General features: G+C 43.5%; 2 protein-coding genes across 3 annotated transcripts in view; both read right to left on the reverse strand.

The window, feature by feature from the left end:
* Window positions 1-4,676: 4,676 nt before the first annotated feature.
* wnt11 (wingless-type MMTV integration site family, member 11) lies at window positions 4,677-14,796 on the reverse strand. The gene is made up of 6 exons (XM_031857287.1): window positions 14,591-14,796; window positions 12,705-12,901; window positions 10,794-11,038; window positions 9,048-9,325; window positions 8,179-8,471; window positions 4,677-5,707 (listed from the first exon to the last, which is right to left on the reverse strand). Exons 2-6 carry the CDS (start codon window positions 12,785-12,787, stop codon window positions 5,533-5,535), a joined length of 1,074 nt encoding a protein of 357 aa, XP_031713147.1. The 5' UTR covers window positions 12,788-12,901; window positions 14,591-14,796; the 3' UTR covers window positions 4,677-5,532.
* A 6,787-nt stretch (window positions 14,797-21,583) lies between these two features.
* LOC116389049 (uncharacterized) overlaps window positions 21,584-25,803 on the reverse strand; it is a 12,155-nt gene continuing 7,935 nt past the window's right edge. Inside the window, exons 9-11 of one of the 2 annotated variants that reach the window (XM_031857443.1) lie at window positions 23,985-25,783; window positions 23,837-23,873; window positions 21,584-23,714 (exon numbers count right to left, since the gene is read on the reverse strand). In XM_031857443.1, the coding sequence (XP_031713303.1) occupies window positions 22,180-23,714; window positions 23,837-23,873; window positions 23,985-25,783 (3,371 nt within the window). In that variant the 3' untranslated portion in view covers window positions 21,584-22,179. Of the gene's footprint in view, window positions 23,718-23,836; window positions 23,874-23,984; window positions 25,784-25,803 lie in introns of both variants that reach the window. The other variant, XM_031857442.1, reaches the window with a different exon arrangement.

Below are 25,803 nucleotides of genomic sequence, written 5' to 3' on the forward strand. Positions count from 1 at the left end.
TTGAAGGAATTATCAAAGATAATTTTGGCTTTGCTGTTGGGGTTCAGCTTTAAAAGTTCAGTGTGATACATGTGCGTATATACTGTATGGCTAAGATGTTCAGCTGTCCGCTGGGCCGACCTCAGTCACATACATCCGTTCCTGATTTGTGCGCTGTATTAAATTGTAGGCTTATTGCGATTCGAACAGCTTCTTCCCGTCCGCAGGTGGGCTCATTAACAGAGCCCGGGTCCCCCACTGACTCTGTCATCCCCAGGACAATTCCCTTCCCTCGCTACTACTCCCCTCACATCCCTTCATATTTAAATACACTTGTCACTTTTACATTACACTTGTTTACAGTCCTGTTATCTGTTTGTCGTGCACTTTATTTTATATTCTTTTAAATTATATTGTAAATTTTAATATGTCTCTATTTCTTGTACTGTTGATTGTTGTTTATTGTTCAATGTTATTGTCTAATGTTATGCACCACCTGCCATGACTAATTCCTTGTACGTTACATACATTGGCAATAAACGGTTCTGATTCTGATTACCTTGAGAGACTCACTGTGACTCATTACAAAAAACTGAAGGACTGCGCTGGAGCTCAGCTCCCGTTTGAAATGTGCAGTATAGTGGTCGTAAAAATAAAAGTGATTCTATTTTAAGGGGAAAAAAGAGTTTACCAAATGAAATCCCATTTAAACTATAATGTATCAATCACATGTTGGCATAGGTTTCATGTTTATTACAGTATATTATTACTGGGCAACGATTAAAATATTTAATCGCGATTAATTGCATGGATTTTTTGCGATTAATCGCATTGTTATGGCAAAGTTCAATAATGGATTCAAAAGTAGTGTATTGCGCACTTTTATTTTAAAAGTACTGCTGTATGAACAAAAGGGCAATAACATTTAGTTCACGAGATGCAGGTAGCATGTTTTATACTTAATGTGAATATAATTCATACTTTGTTGGCATCTTATTCTGAAAACCGGATGTTCGTCTGAAGAAACCGGATGTTGTCTCACGTTAATGTTTCCGCTAAATTTCAAAGTCCTTCGCTCGCTCCCGATCTGTGCCGTTTAAATGCGTTTACCATGAATTTCAGCATATAGGTGCACTAACATGTACAGTAAGTGTCTGCTGAGTTGACCACGGAGATCTGAGTGTCTGCTGACTTTACCGCAGCGATGTCCAGTAGTCTCCAGGGAGAGCAACAGCTGGTGCAACTTCTCTCTTTATTTCTGCCCCCCCCCCTCGACCAGAAGCGGAAGTCGCCTTTTCTCTACGGCAGCCCTGAAGGAACATCATATCTCCAATACAAAACGATAAACATGAGACAGTCTGTTACAATAATAATAAATTAAAAATACTTTTTTTTTGTTGTTGTTTTTTAATTATTATTATTTTTTTTTTTTCCCATCTCAAAAGGCTCAAGGACATACACACACACACACACACACACACACACACACACACACACACACACACACACACACAACTGACTATAGGATGTTTGCTGGCTTTTATCCCACTGTTCTTGTCATCCTCTTGTTGTTATGTATATGTATTGTCTCTTGTCTTTCAATAAAAAAAAAAAAAAAAATTATAATGAATTTAAAAAATGAGTTAACGCGCAATAAAATAATTGTCGGCGTTAGTTAATGATGCGTTAATGCGAAATTAACGCGTTAACTTGCCCAGCACTACAGTATATATATATATTTTTTATCTCTCCTTTTGCAATATATTTAAGATAGATGACTTGTTATTTTTTTGTCATTATTACTACATACTTTCCAGGATTTGTTTTCGGTGTTAAGCAATCTAAAAGAGTACAAATGAAGGCAAAGCTTTGGTTTACACATAACTCATGTGTCCACATATTCACAGAACAACAGACAGAAGAAACAAAGGACACATGGGCCTGGACATGCAGGGAGGAAAATAAATAATCAAATGTAATATAACAAGCTATAAATAGCATAAAACACAAACAATATGTTGTGCATAAAATCAAAGGAAGAAATTAAAAGTTAACATAAATGATTTCCACAGTGAAATGTTAAATCTTTATTTGAATTCACTTTGGCCAAATTAGTTTCCGACTAAGCTCCCAGTGGTGTTGTTGTCTGCTCCTCAGCCGTCCGCTTGGTTTGTCTTTATCTAGAGAAAGGTGCATGCTTTGCATGATCTGCTATCTCCCAGCAACATGCCTGAGGACACACACACACTCACCAAAACAAAAAAATGGCCTTTAACAGCACATACTGCTTGGTTCCTATTTAGAGGCTGGAGGGTGAGGGTGGAGGTGGGGTCCACAAAAGTCAATTTACAGTACGGGTCAGTTCATCTGAAAGCCTTTACCACTTCAGCCAAATTCTTTGTCTCCTTCATTCACAGCTAGTTATCTGGACCGCAGGCTTCACAAAGGCAATTGGCATTATATTGTCCGGGCTGACACTAACCCCTGATATTTTCACTGCTCTCCATTACAGTCCTCTTTTCCTTCTCAATTACCAGGCAATTCCCACAGAGCGGGGGGGTCACGCCAACCACAGAGAGATAATTAGATACTTTCTGACAAAGACAGAAAGAAAGAAAAGAAACATAAACTGCAGCGGCGATTAGTTCCGTTTTTTTTTGTTTTGTTTTGTCTTCGCTTTGAACACAAAGGCCCTTAACAGCCCAGATAAGGGCCGCTCTTAAGCCATTTTTTAACCTCATACCCGACAAAATGAGCCCATTCATGACCCATTTTCTACGCGGTCACTCTTCTGCCCCGCCGCGGCTTTGTGTCGAAAGAAATACGGAAGAATGTGGACCAAATCAATATTTACAGCAGGTTCGTATTGTTCGCAACACGCAGGCCTCACCTGACATGTTTTATAGTGCGGACTTCATCCAAGTGAGATATTTCACAAGGGTTAGATTGAGGTCGGCTGAATAGTCGCACGGCTTAAGGATAGCAATGGTTGCTCAGAGGGTCAGTTGGCATTTCCAGACGGAAGCAGGTCGGACGATCTAATCTGCGGCGGGAAGAAACCGCTCTGTCATGTTTAGTTTACGTCATGAAAATTTCACATGGTATTGTGTGACAAAGAATTTTTCAACCTGATCTCAACATTTACATAAGCACAATTTCGTAATTTAGCACATTTCTAGAATTGACTAGAAGATGAAAAATGTAATTTTGTGAGACATATCCCGGTCCTTAGTGCTTTAGATGGTCACAAGAGTTCTCAATGTCTCAAAATTGGCTCAATGTCTGCACTTATTTAAAAGTGCTTTAAACAGTCCAGGGACTATTTCACATGCTTAAGATTTGCCAAATGTGCTAGAGTACCATCTTGCACACTTGCACACTCGGCCACACCAACATGGCTTTGGTGTCATCAGTAGCCCTTTTTCATCCACTGCTAGTCCTTCGTCTCTGACTGAGCCACCTGTATCTGAGGACAGCGTGAGAGTCCTCAATCAGTCAGTGAGGCGTCACATTTCTGCAGCAGTGAACCCAGTGACAGACTCACACACACATACCAGACCCCTATGCTCTCTAACTACCAGGCTGAGGAATGCCAGTGAGTGAGGAGTCCTTGAGGCTGTCGACAGACGGGCCTTGGTTCAGGCAGAGCAGACCCCCACTCACCTGCACGCAGCAGACCCTCCCTGCCCCCGAAACCAATAGACCACAGTCCACTGTGTCCGACCTTTTCTGCTTTTAGACTGCTGCTACACAACATCCTCTGATCAAATCCTTGTAAGATTTCATGGTTTGGTTACTCCCCTCAGCCGCACTGTCACCATGCATCGTCATGCATAACCTTAAATAGACGTGCCCGATTAAGCTTTCTTTGCATCCAAAAATGAAATTAAAGTCCAGCATCATGAAAATGGCCTCTAAAATTGAAATGACTGGTGATAATATTCCATAAGGCCTTGTTGTTCCAGAGCACGGATTGTTTTGGCTGTTTCCGTGTGCACAGGCTAGGTAGAGGTCAGGGAGTGTTACAGCTCCAGTGAGTGTGCAGCTCGCGCAGGCCGGTGCTGCGATGCATCATGTGAGCTCACAGCATGGGGCCCTACACCCTCCACAGCTATTTCTGTCAGCGTAGAATCATGAGAACCACTTTAACCAACACACGGCTGGCCAGAGGGTAATATCTCGGCTGTACGCAGCGCCAAGTCTGCTTTCGTCCGACAGGCCAACTGTCTGACTATATGCTCCAAATAAATTAGATTTCTGCCTTTGTTTTTTTTGTTTTTTATTTAATGTTTGTTCATTGGAGGTCTGGCGCCAGACAGATGGGTGTTTGAGTGTGATAGGAGTGACAAAAATCCGTTTGCAATGGCCTTTGTGAGGAGGAGGAATGTCCAAACAAACACTTTCCCAGGGTTTGGGTGATTCAGAGAGCAATTCCCGACAGGCTGTCAGGTTGAACCCTGCAGCTCCTACTGACTGGGCTGAGTTACAATCACGGTGTGCTATAAGTTGTGGCAAACGCCTATTTTATAACACATTACAATAAATGTTGCTCAGCTTTGGAAATAATTAGCCTTGGAGGTTATGGATTTGTCTTTGCCAAAATTCTGTAAGAAGAGCCACACGGTACGTCCTTAAAGGCGCAGTTCAGAGTAAAAGAGAAAAAAAACATGCAAGTTCCATGTGAAATAATTATTTTATAAATACTTCTTTCTTTATTTCAGTATACAAAATAACAGTATGTACACCCACCCAACAGTGGTTTACAAAATCCATGAGTTCAGCTCATACGCTCTGAAAAATAGAATATATTTTGAACTGCATGTCAGACATGAAGGAGATAATGCACCATTTCACAAAGTCCGTAATAGTCGTCTCTCAGTCCACAGGGATGCAGACACGTCTAGATCCGCACGGGAGACATGGCGAGAGTCCAAACCGTCAACCACAAAAATGTTCCATGATTGAAAAGTACTTTGAAGTTCCCTTTTGTGTTCCTTTTTTACCCCTATTGTCCATTGTTGCAGAGTAAAAAAGGTTTTAATAGTACCTTTAAAAAAAAGTACCACGCAGATCCATCAGAACCCTTTGATTTCCGTGAAATGAAGTCAAACACAAGTCTCTGTCTAGTGAGGGGGAAAGACAAAAATCCCTCTCCTCCAGCATAAAATCCTATATTATTTATTTTTATTAGAGATATAATAAAATAGACTTTCAACATCCCTGTTAGGGGGATTTATAATTATTAACAAGAAAAAGGAAATACCCAGGAGGACGGCGGTCACCACCTAAACTGGCACAGTCGCCACGCTCTCCACCTCCAGGTTTTGTGAAGCGGAGAAAAAAGCTCAGAAGCCCAATTGGCAGTTTGGAGATTCGATACAAAAAATGATACTGACACGAGAATAGACCAGGTCTCGTTGAGTTAAACATGCTAAAGCTTAAGACAAAAGTAAGCCTTCTCCATATTGTAGTGCTTTGGTTAATCTGTAGCCTCGGGGGCGACTGGGTACAAGTAGAGGGCCGCTGGCGGGTGGGCCGGTCGGCGACACACACTCATTTGCAGACATATCTCTCCACGATCCGCTCACACTTCTTGCAGGTGACGTAGCAGCACCAGTGGTACTTGCAGTGGCAGCGCTCCACCAGCTTCTCCATGTACGGGTTGTAGCCACGGCCGCAGCACATCAGGTCGCAGCTGTCACTGCCAAGGGAGGTTTTGTTGCACTGCCTGAAATTAGACAAAAAAAGGTTTAATGTTCAATCAGACATTTAGTTTTTGTTACAACTATACATATTTGCTTCAACAAGATGAAGAAAAAGTACTCTGGAGGACTGAATAACCAGCTATGAATGTTCAGATATTCAGTGTGGTTTCCTGCCTAAAACAATTACGTTTACAGCTTCATTCAAAAGTATTCTGTTCGAAGCACACAATAGTCCTTTTAAAAGAGCCGTCCTGTGTGCCTCAACCTTTTGAGCATTTCAGGAGCCTAAAGCCTCTTGAATGAGCAGAGAATAGCCCCGCCGTAAATCACACTGAATACACAGGGCTGCCCCTCCCTTTCTTTAGCTTGTCTTCTCCACATAATTGCATTGTTTTATGATGGCAGAGTGTTAATGACCAGCGTGTTGAGGGAGACACTGAGGCGGCTGCGGGAGCGAAGGAGATGGAGGAAGACAGGTTTATTACATTGGTGGGAGCCGGGAAGCACGCAAAAGGAGCGAGATGATTTTGTTATATCACTTCCGTGCTGTGAATGGAGAAAGAGGACAGCACTGTGCGTTCTGAAGTTCACATCTGCTGGTTGACGCTGAGGCACAGTAATTTAAGACCAAAGCACAAGCTTCAATAGCGCGTCTCTTCCCAATGCCGTGACACTTTTTCCGTATCAGTGATCGCATTTTATCCATCAGGAACTGCTGCTAAAATGAACTTTGGCTGTCCCACATTCTCTCGTTCTATCCACAGCTGTCAGGTCTTGTGAATGGGTCAGAGCTAACAATGTAGACAGCAGCGGGGTCAGTTCAAGTGTAAATAACGATAAAAAGTGGCCATCAGTGAGATGATATTGTGTGAGTGAGTGTTAGAACGCAGGGAGGTTTGAGAAACCCGAGAGCATCGGTCTAGACCAGGGGTCGGCAGCGTCTTTGATACGAAGTGCTAGTTTTTAATTCTCTTGTTAATCAGTGTGCCTTATCAACATTAAGATTAATATTAAGTTTAATTATGACCAACATCAACATTTAAATCTCCAAAGGATTTGTAATTTCATTCAGTCCAGAAAGCTAACCTGCGTAGCAACATTTTTCAACATCCACATCTGAGTTGAAGTTATTGACCTACCAAACTTCCACCAATCTGGTTCATCAGCAATAAACTTAACGAATTCAACACAGAAGTCAACAAGTTCTAGCCAATCAGAGGCAGAGTAGGGCGGGTCTTAGCTGAATGCAAGGTTAGGAAACAAATCAATCAAACTACCATAAATAAAAGGCCACACAATGGCAATGGCACAATACATTTCCAAAAAACTCTCTTGCAAACATTGTGTGCCATTGATTAAGCCGCAGCTTGACAATGGTGGCACGTATAGCTAAGGTTGCCCTAGTTGAGACATATGGGAACAATCGATTCCCACGCATGTTCACTCACACTTACTCAAACACAAACATTAGCGTCACGCCTTCATGTAACAGCGGCAGCAAAGCGGGCGCCTCCTGATTTGGCAAAAGCACCGATGTAGCGGGATGTGCGAGTCTGCCGCGTTATCAGGCTGCAGACAGCGGACGCATCGAGCACAGCCAGTGTCCTTGACATGAAGCATGTCTTCTGGTTATCTGGAGAGTGGCCCAATGGCTGAGGGACACATGATATGACAGTCATATTTAGTGGAGCTTTTTATCCTCAGGGGCTTACTCAACTGTTAAAGTCTGGTTAAACAGATGATCAGCGGGGTGATGTTGGTGAAATTACACAGGATCGAGTTTTAATACTAACAGAGAAACTTCAGCAAACTAACTAGTCATCCTCATAATTTGCCTTTAAATTCAAAGCTAGACTGTAAAGCCTTAGAAACAAGCTGTCCTTTTCTGCATCTCAGTTATGGAAAATTGAGAAATTCAACAAGCTTGCAAGCTAGTGCTGCATATTTGTGCCCAAGTCCTCTGATAGTGTTTAGACCGATCTCCGCTTGAGTCAGGCCCTCAGACAAATGGGCTCCTCGCTGCCCACCAGCTTCTCACGGAGCACAAAGCAGCAGCACCTAACACTGTCCCAACCAGCGGCGCAAATAAACCTTTATCTTTGGCGGACTATTTCCCCATTTGTGTGGCCCCCTCCAACCGATATCAGCTCGAGTCCACTCAGTCCTAAGAATAACGGCATTAGTCATTAGATAGCGAGACGACGACTCCAGTCGCACTGGCGTTTTCAGTGACACATGCTCAGACAACCCACAGACGGAGCACTCTCAGGGGCCGCTGGTTGTTATCAGCCGGCCTGCAAACGAAACGGGACCACCAGACAGGACAGCACTTCGCTAGAGTCAGCATCCTGGACGAGCAGACATCCAGGATCAGTCACTTCCTCTTTCTCAGCTGAGTGAGTCGTGCTAACGAATCTAACACCATCACTGCTACCAAATATCCCCCTCTTTCTCATGCACGGTCAAACACAAGGACGCGACGCGGCGCTCTCACCTGTCCTGGGTGCCAATGGAGCCCTGCTTTTCGTTCTTAGCACAGAAGTCCGAGGAGCTCTGCAGGTAGACCAGCTCGTTATCCCTCACCGGCCTGATGTCAATGTCTTTGGGCACCAGCTGCTTGCGCGTCCCCATGGGCCGGTGAACCACTTTGGTGGCCGACAGGTACTTGATCTTCAGGTCCATGGCGATCTCCCTCAGGTCTTCCAGGCCTCTCCAGCAGGTTCTTATGGAGCAGGAGCCGGACACACCATGACATTTACACTTCATCACCAGCGCCTCTCTCAATGCCTAGACATGACGACATATAAGAGAGTACATGTCAGTCAAATACAATTACAGATGTTTACCGATTCCAGTTTTCCCTTCATGATACCGATTTCGATACCTGAACTTGCGTATCGACAGATACTAAGTACCGATCCGATACCAGTGCGTTAATATAACGTTTACTAGCTCTCCTTTTTGTTGTTCACGATGTAGCAATATGAGGAAGAAAACGTGCACAGGAGTGTTTAACCCCAGGCGTGTAGTACTAGTTTATACATGTGCAGTAGCGATAGGGCAGGCTGTACGGATCAGGTTGTTGTTCCTGTGTAGCGCTAATCAGCTGTTAAATGAAATGATAACGTGATATTGAATCACGTACTCGCTGATACGCGATCCAGTGTTTCAGGCTGTAACGAAGGCATTTTGTTTACTGGTATCGGTGTTGGAACACCTCTATAATAAATTGTACACAAATACATTTACAATTTATAATGAGGTGCCCATTATAAAAAAAAAAATTTAAAACATATTAGGAAACATTTATTTGCATTTTTGCACTTATTTTTAAACGAGCAAAAGTACGGCCACATCGCTTACCTGTCTTCCGACTTCACTGTTGTGTAGGTGCATCAGTTTGTTGGCGTGGGAGCCCGCACGCTTCATCTTCATGGGCGCGTCAGAGAACTTGGAGCCCATGATCAATCCGTAGTGTAGGTTGTCAGCGCAGCCGCCCCAGCGATAGCCCGGTTCCGGGATCTCCGCAGGAATAGGGCCACACGAGCACAGCCGCAGATCTCCGGAGGTGCAGGCCCGTGCTATGGTGTGGCTGATGGTCGCTGCAGACAGGGCATAGACAAATGCAGACTCTCTGGTTCCTGTCGACACAAAGAAGATAAAAACTAAATTATGGTAAAATAAAGGAAGACCTGGTCCTAGTCCCCGAATGTTTTGGTCTGTTAAATATCACAATATAGTGAAGTTTTCTGTCACAATATCCCACAAACCTAGATGATGTTATCTTATTTTGTCCAACAAACAGTGCAAAACTCAAGCTTGCTGTCACACAAGACAAAGAAAAGCAACAAATCCTCACATTTTAGAAGATGTTAGAAGGTGTTTGGGCATTTCTTTGAAAATTACTTAAATAATTAATCAATTATTACAATACTTGCAATTATTTTGCTGTTTGATTGATTAATTGACTAATCATTTCAGCTCTAGCAGTAATTAGTAGCAAAGCAGTAGATTCAGAAATGTAATACATTAAATCATATTTACGCAATATAAGGAGCTAACAGTATATTTCGTTTAGGTTTTGTGAGATTAGTTTGTTTTTTTATGGTTGTCAGAATGTTATCATTTGTCATAATGTATTTTTTGAGCCTTAGCATGAGGCGTGTAATGGACAGCTTTAATTTATGTTGGTTCCGGTTGGTTCCAACGGTCTCAAAGCACTTCTGCTGTATAATCGACTTCTCTGAAATCCATCTGTCCCGTTTCCCTCTCAGAGCTCTCAGTGAACAAAAAAAGAACAACGAAATTGAGTGCACAAAATGAAACGATCAAACATAGTCCATCAGTCCTCTCGTGGTAACGCAGAGTGAGCGCTGATGTAAGTGGGGGTGATGTGAGCACACAGGAAAGCACATATGTTAAAGGCCGGGGAGCAATTTGGAAGTAAGGGAAGAAATCACGTATGACCGTGGGCTGGTTAGATCAAAGCCATCCCCGGACAGAGATGAGCCATTTCCTGTTTGGTGCAGACTGTTCATTTGGCAAATGGCAGCCATGTCCCCCCCCCCCACACCCACAACACAGCAACTGCCTCTGGCTGACTCAAGGTCCTTTTGGGCATTAGACAGAGCTAAGACGGACTGCAAAGCAAACAGATAATGCTGTGTATTTTGGTAATCAAAAATGCTATTTTCTTATCATGCAGAATGAATGCATGTTGTATGTGGGGGTCTCATTTAAAAACAGCTTCAGTACTAGTTCCTGGTTAAAGCTCCTCGGGAATAAATGATGGAATAATTTGGCTGGCAGGAAGAAAGAGGAAAGATGAGGCAATCATCTTTGAAAACGACATTTGTCTGTATCAAAGCTCTTTATGTGGCAGTCATGTTAATACATGCAGATGTTAAAGGGCCTGAGGATCATTTCACCAGTTTCTGAACTGCAGTAAATGCAGCACTTGACAACCTCGGTTTTGGCTATTCATTGAATGTCAATCATGACCAATAACATCAGACTCTTGCGGGTAAAAAAGAAAAAAACTTGGAGCGGCTCTTTGGAAACAAAAGCATCCGCGCCGTCCTTCCAAACGGTTTATAATAATGGCCGTACCGCGGTCGAGATCCGGCCGATACTTCTGAGTGTCGACGGGGATGTCGATGGAGGAGCAGTTCCAGCGCATATCAGCAAAGGTCTTCTGACACGTCTTCTTGACTTCGCGGGCAGCCGTGATGATGGTTTGCATGAGCTCCAGGTTGCTGCGGCACAGCTGAGCTTGGGAGGACACCAGGCCGGGCAGAAGCTTACAGTGCTGGGTCTGGTTGATGTGTAAGGACGCAGGGGCCTGTGATATCGACCTGTAAGGGAAGGGATGAACACAAGGAAGAGGTATGCGTTTTACAATACTATCAAGCAGTGTTGATGTCATTGCTGAGTTGTAAAATGATCACGTTTACGCTGCTCAGAAAGAGTTTTAGTTACAGAGCTGTGTTTGCCGCTCTAGTTTCTTGCGTACACACATTTCAAGCCCCTGAGATGCATCAGGAACAAACAATTGAAAAATTCAAAAGAGATAATGCTTCAGGCGGGGAAACATTTTGGCATGTGTTGCGGAGAAGAACCATGTTATCGCAGTGAAAATCCCGAAGGAAAGTCAAGCCGAGGATTCATAAAATTCAAGTGACACGTTCTTGGCACAGCGCTTTTGTTTTGTTAAAGCACAGAAGAGGCCTCAAGATATTCCAGGAAATATAAAAAAAAATCCCACTGAATTCAGATCCACAGTCAGATGAGAAACTACATAGATCCGTCGCATTTGCCACCACAGAAAGCGCCGTCCTCTGTGGCCCCAGTTTGACATGAATCATACGTTTACGCACTATTAAGAGGGTGCACTTTTTGATTTTAAGCGTTCTAAAGTTATTGAGTATTAACTTAATAGAGAAACCGCAGGCGGAGCAGGTTAGCTCTGATCTCTGCTCTCCGTGTCTGCAGAGAGCTCGTGAGAACCAGGGGGCGCAGCCTGCACCTCGGCCTGTTTTGCATTAAGGGGGCCGAGGGGGCCGCCGCTCGGTGCCCAATGATAAGCTGTGACTCCGCTGGGTTGGTGGTAACCCGGCACTCACAGGTGTTTACAGCCGCATCTGTTTTGCGTTGTGCATTGTGCATTATGAGGACTGTAAGAGGGCTTCGATTTAGCACATGCCTTCCCCAGCTCTCATGGGCACATCTGCTTAAGTCCTCCCGCTGTGAGACTTACAAGCACTCGCTCTGATAAGAGGCCATGGAAGCACAAGCAGAAAGTTTAGTCTTTTTAAGAGCTCAGACGTGAGGCACGGGGATAAAAAAAACCCAAAGCGTTTATGAGAACAGCAACCAAAACCATGCAAAACATTCAATTGAAACATAAGCAAATTCAAAAAATAGCTTGGGAATTTTACGGACTTTCCAAAATGATTGTTTACTTTTACTGTATCATAAAAACAGCGTGGTGCTCAGTACAGGCAACATTTCAGGTCAACATTTACAGCATTGCAGCATCCCTCTGCAGCACACACTATTTTTACACTGATTGAGGCCGAACTAGACTACACACAATGGCACTGTCTGCACCGCCATGACGCCCCATCACCTCCGCCTTATTCTCTATTCTCATCTTCTTCATATTAAACAGCTGGTGTGTGTGTGTGTGTGTGTTTGTGGGGGGGGGGGGGCTTTTGATCTTAGAGCTCCTTCTACTGAAATGTTTTCCCTTCATTTCTCTCAGAAACCCTCGCTAATCTACTGTCCCCTTCATCAGATACACATGTACAGAACGCAATGGCCCCTCCCTTGATCAGGAGCAACTAGAGGAATGCTGGGGCCCATTTCTAAGCTGCCAAGGGCCCCTCCATTCTCCATAAAACACAGAAGCACACGGACGCATAATATAATATTGCGTATCTTCATGACGTCGTCTGTTTGGACGCTGTTTGAATGCGAAGGCCCCGAAGAACGAGACGGCGCCCTCCTGAGAATACTTACAGCCATTTGATGCCGGAGCAGACCTGAGACAGCAGCAGAGTTGCGAGCACACCAAGAGGCAGGACATGAGAGCTGCTCCTCATGGTGGGACGGTGGCTCCAGTTCACACACAGGACACGAACACAAAGGGGGCCGTTCGGGCTTCTCGGCTCAGACTGGAAAGTCAACTCTCATGGCACGGCCTCCTCTTCTAAACCCTGCAATTAATAACATAAATAACGTCAAGGACTTGGCAATGCAGATTTTTTTAAGCATTTGTTTCCCGATGAGCTGAATGCGGCGTGGAAGCCTTTTGCGCACGCTCGGAAAGCTTACAAGGTTATACACGAAGATTTAGAAACAGACCAAATCTGACCACAGGAATACTCAGATGATGGAATATTATTTTACTTTTACATCGACAATCTCGAACATTATGCGCACATTAAATAAAAAAAACTATGTGATAGAAAAAAGGGGAAAGGTAGTGCTTTTCAGTTCACCAACACTATTGTAGGAGTTCAAGCACACTGTAGAACAAATCCATGATGCAACGCTTCAACCTCCTTCTACATGCAAATAAACACAAGGAACCAGTAATTCCAATGAAACCTTAAGACAAAGACATCTCTTGCATTTTAATGAGGGGTCCAAAGCTGTAGGCCTACCTGCAGATTGTGTCAGTAGGCACAAGTCTGACTTTACTCTGTGAATGTGAAATGGCTTCATACTGCTGTCTGTTGTTTTTTGGTCACCCACGGTATTTCTAAAAAGCAAAAACCTTGCGCCAGAAGCTTTCAGGCCAACAGGGTTTATTCCCTGCTATTCAACTGTATTTACCAGCTTCTGTAAGTCGGTTCTAGTGCTCCACTCGGGGACACGTGAAGAATTTAGCAGAAAGAGCGGCAGCAGCGGGATCAACGCGGTAATCTTCCGTCAGAGCATCGGGAGCATTACCTGATAGCGCTGAGCTGTCGATAAGCAACTCTTTGAAGAGAGCTTAAACAGACCGCATTAAAACTACTGATAATGGAACTCTTTTTTTTTTCTTCTAAAGCGCCAGTTCCGCTGAAACTGTGAGATATTAATTATTTAAATGAGCTGAGGTGAAACTCGTCTCACTCGGCCAACTGCTTTGCGAGCACTCTGACCTGGAGGCTCATATAATAAACTCAGGCAGCCTTCCATACAGCCTACTATTGGTTACAGTAAGATATCCACTGAGCATTTAGCCTACAGTCTTTATTTGCCGCTTGGCGTCGCGTCTGTTTAGTCGGTTTAACTGTTTAAATTTACATTTGGCCGAAGTGGGCTGAATGGCAGCTCCTGTTTCCCCCCTGAAAGATAAAGACTGATACACACACACACACACACACACACACACACACACACACACACACACACACACACACCATCCGATGTGTGTCTATCACCGAGCCAAGATAAGCTGGGCAGGGACCGGGCACACCAAGTGGACTGCTCATCATATTTCCCTAACGATTGAATCAGTGGAGATTAACTGACACAAGGTCGGACAAGGATATATAAATATTTAATAATAACCTTTGTAATAGTGTTGTTTGCCGAGATGTGAGAATGAAAGAAGTATTCATGAGGAGAAACTCACTTTAAAGACAAAAAGAAGCAGCTTGTATGGAAGTTGTTATAATAATAATAATAAATAATAATAATAGGCCTATCTGTTATGATAATAACATAAATCAAACATGCATCATTGTAATATAAAGGCAGTTATTTCTCCTATCCTTAACTTCCCACACTTATCTTTAATTATCAGCAGATAACCTCGGCTTTTTACTCACTCAACAATCCCAAACGTGTTATGCATCGCTCACTAACAGCAGCAGAACATAACTGTTCCTCCGACCAGAGGGCTTTCTCCTCACCTTTGCCGCGCGCGCTGCTTTTCACCGTTGGAACAAAACCAGACAACAAGAAGAAGAAGAAGAATTCAAAAAAAAAATCTCGGAATATCCTCTCAGAGTGAGTCGTCTGTTGTCGCTATCAGCCAGACGCACGAGTAAAATCCAGCACGGGGTGGTGGAGTAGCTCCGGACAGGTACGCATGGTGTTGGTGAGTGCGAGCGGGACAGAGAGGGCTGAGAGAGTGACTGAGCCTGAGGGGGGGGGCAGACTCAGCTTTAAAAGTACTACCCACTGCCCTGCTTTGATCTCACTGCTGATGTCAGACCCGCATTAGCATAAGAACGCACGGGAGCAGAGTTTAGCTACTCGGACATATACGCGCATAAAGAAACACCGTTTTTCAGTTGGATCGGTACCCTAGTTCAAATATAATAGAGCCGTGATGTTCCCACAGAGTAGTGGAGTGAGTTATAGTGCGTCCGTGATGATGAATAGTCCAAACACTGACCTTATTCTATTGGCATTTTTTTTATAGCTGCTCTGGTATCATACTGCCATTAAAATGCCAGATTCTCAAAGGACACTTTGTTGTGACCTTATCATTACGCTTAATAGTAGCAAATATTTTCATGACACCAATCAGTCATACAGGGTATATTGCACGACTTTAAAATGAATAGAACAGAATATACAACCTATTAAATGGTGTGTAATAGAGTATTTCATAAACCAAAAACATCTCAGTTAAGTATAGTTTTCAATCGTCTTTATAAATAGTTATACTGCCTTTCTAAACAGTGCACTGCTGAAAAAGTAATAATATAGAATAATGAAGTCCTATATCAATTTTAGCACCACAACAATTGCTATAATTATATCAATAGTGTTAAAAGGGCAACATTCAATACCAAACGTTATTTCATATTTAATTCTTAAGATTAAAAAAGGATTCACAGATATGGTGTTGGTATAATGGAGGGCAAAGTGCCACTATTGTTAAAAAAAACCTGAAATGACACAAGACATGTAGGCTACTGTATCCATTGATTTCAAACGTGCAGCCATTTGGCGAACAAATATGAAATAATTGAATAATTCTTTAAATTGTAAAGGTCCCTCGTACTTTTCATCCAAATCCATTGAGGTCTGTGGTAAAACTCTGCCCTGCACATTGACTTCATAATAGATGTTTCTAAGAGTATAGGCACAGACACACCCTTTTATCTGCACTGATATATTATCGGTTTTTTAGATACGGGAATAATTTCCAATTTGAAATGTGAACATGCTCTGACTTCCCAACGACACTCTTTTTATTAATTTGTGAAAATACCATATAATAGTTACAAGGTACTGTAATACAATGTGACATGATAATGCGGTATTCTAAGCGCACACACGCGCTTGCTAATGCTACCAAACGTATTCTTTACATTTTTTCAAAATAAAACCTTCTTAAAGTCACATCTAGTTTTCCTGCACCGGCTGATTTCCTTAAATATGAACCACACTGTAAGTGATACGCTGCAGAGCCAGCTGTGGGGAAAGTAACGCGCAGTTTCCCAGAGAATCTGCTGCACCTCCAGCGCTCAGACAAAGGCAATAGTGAGCTGTTGTCCAGACCTTGACCTTGAGACTGGTGTAGCTAACACGGCTGGCCCTCGTGCACTGCTAGCTGCTCCGCCCGGGGAAACAGCAGATCAGGTGTTGTCGTGCCGTCTCTGGAGCGGACACATTTACAGATCACAACAAGCCCTCTTCCTCTGGGGAACACCCGGATCGTGTGCTGGAATCTGTTGGCCAAACAGGGTCCACTGTTACGTTTTACACACGGTACGAGAGCTCCATGTTTACAGGGCTGTGATCCCGGGGTTCCAGTGTTTTACATGGCAGTCAACTGCGAATGGGCACAGGTCGGAGCGTGTGTGTGTGTGTGTGTGTGAGTCGTTGGAGCTTCCAGCAGGACCAGGCCCGTCCTACCCGAGAGACTTTTTACACTCAGGCTCTCCATTCCTGAGCTAGGATCAACACACAGCCCCTTGATCTTCACATCTCACCTTCCAAGCAACGCGGTGGGGGTGACCACCTTCTGAGGGAGACGGAGGGGGGGATAAGCGAGCCACTGGAGTTCATGAAAATGAAATAATTCATGTCACATAATGGCAGAATCAGAGCTGCGTTTAGGATCAAACCCGTCTCTACGGATATAACGTTACATTGTCCTTTTTAACTGTTACGATAATCTGCTTTCGACATGGTGGGATTACTGGAGGAAAACCTACAATGTGCATGAAAAGTTGCCCTATTATATTAACAGTAAAAACATTTCAAAGTTTCCAAAACTTACATTCTATTTCTATTTCTACTTTTCTTCTTTTTCTCGGCACACTGTTGTTTGATCCAGATGTGGTTTGAGGCTGAGCTGGAAGTTTTTTCAATCAGTAAATTAGATAAATCCCTTTAAATTATGGGATATCATAATCCCAATGAAATATTTCAAGAACACAAACTGTAAATTCACATAAATAGAAACAGTACTTTATTTGCCTTTGGTAAAACGCTGCATGTGCAAAATTGGATATCACAATTCTTGTGTTGCAAAAGTGTCACGGTTTAAATGTTTAGGAAAAAATATACAGTTTTTAAAATTGCTTGAATAAAGAATGGAGTTTGCCCAGCTCTGGCATAATGTCTGAGAGCAATGAGTGCTCGGTCTCACCGCATTGAGCCATTGTGCCGCAGATCTCAAGAGGCTCGAGCCAATATCACAAATCTGGAGGCTCACGGAGTAAAAAGGGGGGGGGGGGCACTCAACTTTCACCCAGGAGGATCAGAGACTGAATGGTGCAGAGTTACTATTATGCCCCTGGAAAATCCTCCCATGCTCCCATCAGGATACAGATAAACCCAAACTGGGCTCCAATGATCAGCACTAATATTTTCAAATAAACATGTTGAATGTTTTAAATCTATTTTCTTTGCTCCTATAAATGTTTCAAGATTTAAAAGGGAGATGAAAGATGACGAAGTAGATGTATGTTCTAAACTTAGTTCAGTTTTAATGCCAAACCCTCGTCGGAAAAAAAGGTCATCTTTTTATTTTTTAAATCTGAAAATCTCCCTTTTTATTTTGTCAATTTTTGATAAAATGACCACAATGATAAACTAATAAAGGTTGATCTCTGATGAGGTACGTTCATTCTGTCTGTTTTCGATTACCAACTCAACCCATTTGACCGTGGATAGATTTCCAATCAAAATCAAAGCCAGGAGCTTGATTAACAGGCTCAACATAAATACAATAAAGCCAGAACTTAAAAGGGAATTTTCAAATGGAAACCATCAGTGAACCACATCCGTAACGGTTAGCTTTCATTCAGCCTCTTATCCCCAACCAAACGGTGAACGGTGCAGGGCTCTGCTGCCAGCTGATTATTGACAAATAACAAGAACGTTATGGATTACCAACGGTATTCCAAGGGTCAAATCAGACCTGCAGAGCGACAGCGACAGCTTTCGGATCAGCCATGTGAAAATCCAATCACCCTCCGGTGTCCCTCCTCTGAAAGCTCACAGTGGGGATCGCCTCAGAAACAACAAGCCTCCTCCAATCTGCCTGACTGGACCCACATCTTTCGTACGCCATTTGTTTACAACCTCTGTCTCTATTGTAATTTGAGGACGGAGCCCCTTTCAAGTGACAGATGGGTGGCACTTTTGAACACGTCATGTGGTCCTACAGGGAGCCTGCACCAGGGCCTGTGTGCTCATGAAGCCCAGGAGTTCACCGGCACCGGAGGACCATTTCCAAAAAAAAACCTAAAGGGTTACGAAAGGTTGCCTGCGTTGTGGGTTAACCAGCCAAGAGAGGAGTGGATTCCAGTAACACAAGTAATTAATCACATCACGGGCCTGTCATATCATCAGATTGTCATAAATCTGAGTTAAATGGGTCCATTCACTTCATGAGAACAAAACACGCTTTAAAGGGAAAATACACCCTAAAATAGAGCATTTATTGCATTTGTTTACTCCAGTGATGAAGTCATTTTAGAAGATCGAGACATTTGTTGATGATGTCATCGGGTGACAGGATTTGGATTAGTTTCATTGACACAATCAGTGACTGTATCAATAGATATAGTCCTCCAGTAAATTATATTTAAATGTAGAGCAGCACTTACCATAAACCTATAATCCACTAAAATATCTTGGGATTATTATATTATATTAATATCTTGTTTTATTATTTACTGTCTGTGGAGCAGCTGCACGATATGTCTCGTGACATCATCTCCGTCTCTTTGACGTTCATCTGGTCCAAGTCGTGAATTATAAACCGAGCCATACATCACGGCAGAACAAACATATGTGAGTTATATTTCGGGGTGTATTTTCCCTATAAAGATAGACATCGCTTCCAGCGTCAAGCGCTGTCTCACACAGGTCCTTCATCACGCCGTACGAAGCCACATCGCTGCGTCTGAGGAGGTGCTGCTGAAGAAGAGCAAGAGGTGTTGAGGGCAGAGGGGGTTGAGGTAAACCATGTGGGTGGGGTGATGGCTTCAGCAGAGTCTGGGGGGTGGTCACTGATCGCACGTCCTGGTAAAGAAGAAGAGCGTTAGACGAATCACAAGGACAGGCATCAGCCCGCCTGCAGGCCTCCAGACAGTGCTATAGATGCATCTGGTTCTTATGAATTTGGCCCTTTAGATTGCGGTTGGTGGAGGCGTGAGAGCACCAGATCATCCTTATAAATGATTAAATCCTACTTCTTTGAGGATTACAAAAGCATTTGAAATACCAAGCTGCAAGTTTCAGGCCCAAATAAATGCATGCTTTTGCACAGGTACTGCTTTATGATCGGATAAACCCTTCTACACCTCAGTAGCGGTTAAACACACTCACCAAAGACAGCCCTTCACATTTCACTTACAGTTTAAATCCTGTAGCTTTATGGCAAGTACAAATGATGTGTTCTTAAAGAGAACAATCAACGAGCTGACATCTGAATAATTCAAACCAAAAGTTTTGCTCGTAATATGGCGAGGATCTGAATCCCAGCCTGTGCTGCCAATTTTCCCTGAAAGGGAACCTTGAAATAAAATCCACTTAAGCCCTGTGTCTTCCCCTCCAGAGTGTAGTTAAATCCTGGCTGTGTATGGACATGATTACGGAGTGCCACGGGTCTTACATCAGTGCAGAACCTTGACTTCCAGCAGGAAACCTGGTGCACGGGTCAATTATGGCAATACCTTGTTTTGCTTAAAGATGGAGGATGTGTTCTTCATGCTCAAGCACACTGGCTGCACCTGAGGATTTAAACCATAACAAAGTCCACCTCTGCATCCAACGTGTAAATAAATGAAACCCAGCTTGGAGGAGGCACGTCGCTCTTGGAGGAGAGAGCGTAGGGATGGGGTTACGAGACGATGCCTGTGTGCTGCATTCAGCCGCTGTGGGGCCCCGTGCACAGAGGAGACAGATCCGTTTGCTCAGCAGCTGAGCGGGGACACGGAGATGCTCCTTTTCACACTGAGCTGAGCACCGACAATCAGGGCTTTGTCAGGGAGGCATCTGCTGTTACAGCTCACAGGAAGAATACATGTTTCTATTAAAAAAAAAGTGCACTCAGTGGGGTTAACGGTGTTAAAAGATAAGGCAGCTTCACGTCAACAAACAGAGTTTATGTATGTGGAAGGGTTTTTAACAGCAGTGGTCTTTGTTTTCATGAAACCTGTAGAATATTTCAGGGGAAAACGGGGGGGAAATAAATCAATTTAGTCCTCTGGATCATGTCTTTAACTTGAATTTAAAGTGACTTAAATAAGCCCTGGGGTATTGTGTCAGTATAGCCTTATTCAGTTAATAAGATCGGCATATTGCCAGCTGTTCTAGTGAAGAAAACTAGAATAAATCAGGAAAGCTATTGTAGCTATTTGTCATCAGCTTTAAATTCAGTATAACATTTGGGCGGACATTGGTATTGGCCTACAGTTATATGAAAGAAAACGCATGGCTTAAACAAGGCCGTACACACTAACGTCTAACAGGCCCTTGCTTTTGAAATCATCAGTTCAAAAGCTGTGTGTTATTGCAATTCCTCTCATGAAGGTTTATACACCAGATTGGAATTCATAGCAAATAATTGACAAGAAAGCCAGACACCGTGCCACAGCACTCACAGAATACACTTGTTCTTAAAATTACATATTAACAGAGCCACAATGGAGCCCCGAAGCCTCGATTTGCATTACTGGCAAATACGAGTTGAACCGGTCTCTCTCGCATACCCAGCATTGCAGAAGCTTTACACTTTGAGGACAAAAGGTAATTGTAAAATAAATATTTACCAGGTATCTTGAGATAATACAGTGGTTGTATGACCTTAACAATCCTCCCTCCAAACCCTTGTTGATCGGTGAGTGAATCATGAAAGTTTTTAATTTTTTAATTTAATACAGATTATGCCCAAGAGGGTGAACTGCCAGACACCAATCATTAACACCCGGCAGACTGTATTGAACACGATTGGAATGCCCCGTAAGCTTATCGCAGCAAATTATACTTTAGCTTTAAAAAAAACCTCAAAACTCATACAGGTTGTTTGCAGTTGTGCTTTTTTTTAGTTTACCAAAAGAGTAATACTAAACAGAATAACTGCACGTGGACTTCCATCTGCCCAGCTGGACTTCATTACCAGGACTACCTGGCAGAAGAGATCTAGTATTTCAATGGGACCTTTTTGGATCAATTAAAAAATTTAATTACTGCAAAACCGTTCCTGCAGGTATTATGACTCAATATTTACAAATTACATTTACTGATAAACTGGCAGGTATATTCATGTATTTAGAGAAGCACATCTGACCAGATCCAGTCATTTCCTCTTCAGGCCATTTACAGCCCCACTGCGCCATCTTGTGTTGACTTACAGACATGACTACATATGGAGGACGACTGTACATCCATCTTTCAAAAAGAAAAGAAAAAAAGAAACAGAAGCCAAAAAATATTTTTGGAGAATTTTATTACTTTTTTTGACAAATATATATGAAGGTTTTCCTATTGAGGAAACATTCTTTCAAAAGATACGTTTACAGCAAATTCATTCCTGCAAAGAGACAGGAAACATGAGAAATCATCAGAAGACATGATGGAACTAACCATTTCTATTTGTGCCCAGGAAAGGTTAAGGGTGCATTTAATCATAATAATAAGGTCATGACCGTGATACAGAAGTCAGCCAACGCCAATGGGACATTATTCAACATCTGAATTATCATGATACATGGGGTGAATTATTTGTTTCGCATCAAGGCACACAAGCATTGCTCTTTTTTTTTTGCCAAGATATTGGTCCCATTGAGCAGTAAAACTGTACAAACTACAGGATTTAAAAAAAAAAAAAAAAAAAAAAAAAAAAAAATGAACATCGGGCTTAGTTTGCATGATAACAACAAAATGAAATCTCAAAGAACTCAGATCAATAATGTACACAGAAATATTGAGTTCAGAACATGGGACCTCAATTAGGGTTGAGACACATTAGTTCTTAGGTATGGTTGGCGCTCAAATCTGCCAGCTAGTGACGGAAGACCTGCATCTCTTACAGAGGATGTAGCTCAGTGAGGGGTCGCTTTTCCTGCTGTATGAACTCCTGTAAGCTTCTTTTTCCCTGCCTAAATTTGCTCTCCCTCCTTGAAAACGGCAAGATCACCTGGAGTCTGAGGAGAGTTTCAATGTTACTGAAACTTCTTATCTGCGACGTCTTGAGCGTATCGAGCACGGTAGTCGGGAGATAGCCTGCCAGGGGATCCAACCATTTCTCCTTCCACGACTTCATCTCACTGTGAAGCGAGACCTGATCTGGCAAATCCTCCTTGTACAGGCGGAACACAAGACCGCTAAGAATGCTGGTTTCTACTTTGGACATTGCGTAAGGCACAATCTCCAGACACCTCAAGGTATCCAATACCTTTTCTGTGAAGAGGTCGTCAATTTCTGCTATTGAGTGCTCTACGACCTTCATGCTTACTGATTCCTTGTAAAACTCACTCAATGGCTCTAGAAGCACCGAATGCATCATTGTTACATGGAGTTTAGAGGCCAGCGCAGTGGCTTCCTCAAACCAGGCCTTGTGATGGGTGTCAATATCACTCTTCAGTTTACTGAGGGATGCTTTGAGGTCAGGCAAATGATTCACAGCAAGCAACATGTCTAAGGGTTTTCCCAGCAGGGACTGACTTAGCTTTTTAGTGACACTCAAGATGTTCTTCTGCACCACGGCTGACAGGATGAACTCAAAGTTTCGGATTGCATCGAACAACTGCGATGCTTGCTGCCGGTTCGAAGCACTTCCCTCCCCTTTCAGCTCATTCAAACAGAGCATGACAGCTTCTAAAACCTCCACCATCACCTCGTGCATGTCATGACTCTTCTCCCAGTTTTTGATGAGCTTGTCCCTCAGCTCGTTGCCCTTTACCTCATCCTGTTGGAACACGTGAATGATCATGTCTTCCAGTTTGTTCTGGCGTTCTACATCCTCTGTGAGCCAATGCAATATTTTACCTATGAGAACTGCTCCGTCCGCTGCTTCTACAGCGGGAGACGACCTAGCCAGCCATACATTAAGAGACAACGCAGAGCTGACTGTTCTTACAGCTTGGGGGTATTTCTGGGCTATGGCTAAACTTACAGCCCTCATCTGAGCTCCGACTTCACCAACACTCAGCAAGGCCTGCCCTCTACAGTACTCCATGTTGAGCCCCCACTTCTCAGACAGGGCGCTCTCTATAGCATCTGCCAAGACAACTGTGTCTTCGCCAAAAGGGATGAAAGCCAGCGTTTCCTCACACTGGATGTCCTCTTTGTTTAAGTACCTGATGCACAACGGGACGTAGAGCTCGCCGTCAATTTCGACAGCTTGCTCAGTTATAACTGTAAAGAACTGAGAGTCCCAGAGTTCCTTGAGGATTTGTTCACGCAGTTGTGGCTCATAGAAAGACACTGCTTTTCTTGGTCCCTGTGCGACCTCCAGTATCACTTCATTATCAGCCGATTTCACCTCTCCACCAGGAGGCTTCTCAGTTACAATGGAGGCATGCGATTCTGTTGGTGGTGCTGGTTCTGCTTTAAAGCCCCCTGCTTTAAAAAATGAAAATAAATGTTCATGCCTCACATACAAATGCATTTTTTTGTCATGTCATAATTACAATCAAAGACAATTGGATTCTTGATAATAAAGTTGCCATGAATGGACTTACCGCTGTCCAAATTCAGTCTTTGCAAGGTTCCCATCACCTAAAAGAACATGTGGCGATGATTAGAATGGCTGTTAAAATGTTCTAACTTTGTTTTCTTTTACAACATGGTCAAGAAACAAAGAACATTCTTAAATCATTGTTAATTTACCTGGGATAGACATGGACTGCTCTCTGGATCAACCTCCATACACTTCTCAATGACCTCAGGCAGTCTCTGCAGAGTCGTGCAGTGGGAGAGGAGCACCACGTGGTCCTTTCTGCTGCCTTTGCATACAGTGTTTTTTAACAGATCCCTCATGGAATTCAGAGTGGTCTTCATCAGGTCCCACTCCATACTGACACTGGGCAGGACCGCTACTAGCCTAAGCAGTGAGGTAACAGTTGGGTGGCTTATCGACTCAGGATGGACTAGTGTTTCAGCGATGGATGATGGAGGAGCAGCATCCTGGTATTTCTCTTCCCAGACTGTGGCCCATGCGTTGATTTCCTGCTCGGCTGCTTCCGGCTCAGAGAGATCTGCAAGGTAGAGGCTGAATGGCTTGTCTGTGGTCTCCGGCACAATGGGCTGTGGATTGCAGGAGGGCAGTAAGGACAGGACTGACAGGGCCTTTAAGTGGCTGTCTGAGAAGCTGTACTTCATTTCATCGACAAGACTTTTGAGGAGAGGGACGCTCAGATTCTCTCTGTAGTAGATCTCAGGAGATTCATAGCTGTTGGCTTCCTCTGAGAAGCACACTTGTTCAGGAGCTACCTTGGTTGCTAGCTGGAATGCCTGCTCAAACCAAGTGGAGTGCAGAGTGCTCACATTGTCTAACATCTTGTTAAGAGTCTCTATGATCGAGGGGATTTTTTCCACTTCACAGAGAATATCAGCAGGGTTTCCACAGCGGAAGACAGTGCTACAGTTACGTAGGGGAGCACAAGCATTCTTCAAAATCACCAGGGTGACAATGAAATCCAGATTTCTCAGAGCGGTGGAGAGAACTTGTGCATGCATTGACTTGGCACCTATGGCACTCGAGCTAACAGCATCAAGGCAGCTGAGGATGCCCTCTAATGTGTCAGCGAGTATGTCAAAGAAGTCCTCTCTCTTTTTCCACCTCGAGCAACATGTTTCTGGCATTTCCTCCAGGGCCTCTCTTGGCAAATTCAATAGCTCATCAACAGCTTGCGCCAGCTGTCCCTCCAGACAAGGAGATTCATCAAAGAACAGCAGCAGGTCTTCTGTGATGTCAAACATTTTTGCTACTGAAGGGCAAGGCACACTTCCTGCCAGCCAATGGGCAAGGCCGCAAGACTCGCTGGGTGTCACAACAGCGAGAGGATAGCTCATGAGGAAATCCAAAGACATTTTCTTCAGGCTTTGATAACCTGAGCCCAAGTGCATGAATGCTTGTCCACGACACTGAGACATTGGTAAGCCCCAGTCTTCGGTGAGAATCTTTGCGAGGTTATTCGCTTGTGTATCAACATGACAGCTTTCATCAAATGGTAAGAAACCCATGAGCTCTACTTTTGGAGCCGATTCTCCAACAAACCTGACAAAAACAGGCAGGTGGATCTTGTCGTCAATCTTAACAGGTTTGTCCGTGATAAGTGAGAAGAACGGTGATTCCTGTATCTCCTTGAGTATGACATCTCTGATTCCATTTATGAGGAGGTTCACCATTTCATCGTCACCTATAGAAGGCGCCCATTTGCCCTCATTTCCAAACCAGTGGCACATGCTGAGCTCCTGGATGAAAAGCTCTCGGTCCTCCTCTGAGAGGTCAGAGAGACCGCTATTCTTTTTCCCCAGAAGTGTGGCCAGTTTGAATACCGTGGCGAGACTTTGACGATTATCTCCCGAGTGCCCATTCTCATCTGCTGGTTTCATGTCCTGGTCCTCAACTTTGTCAGGAGATTGATTCATTTTAGGCTCTTCAGCTTCCTCCTTGACACAATCAACTAAATATATCGGGGAGGGT

Source organism: Anarrhichthys ocellatus, unplaced genomic scaffold, assembly GCF_004355925.1.
Source record: "Anarrhichthys ocellatus isolate YVR2014 unplaced genomic scaffold, GSC_Weel_1.0 scaffold18, whole genome shotgun sequence".
Taxonomy (NCBI): domain Eukaryota; kingdom Metazoa; phylum Chordata; class Actinopteri; order Perciformes; family Anarhichadidae; genus Anarrhichthys; species Anarrhichthys ocellatus.

Excerpts from the sequence above, each read along its gene's own strand:
- wnt11 (XM_031857287.1), bottom strand. The coding sequence starts at position 12,787 with ATGAGGAGCAGCTCTCATGTCCTGCCTCTTGGTGTGCTCGCAACTCTG. Across the intron at positions 11,039-12,704 it reads TGCTCCGGCATCAAATGGCT|GTCGATATCACAGGCCCCTG; the intron begins GTAAGTATTCTC and ends CTTCCCTTACAG. Across the intron at positions 9,326-10,793 it reads TCGGCCGGATCTCGACCGCG|GAACCAGAGAGTCTGCATTT; the intron begins GTACGGCCATTA and ends TTGTGTCGACAG.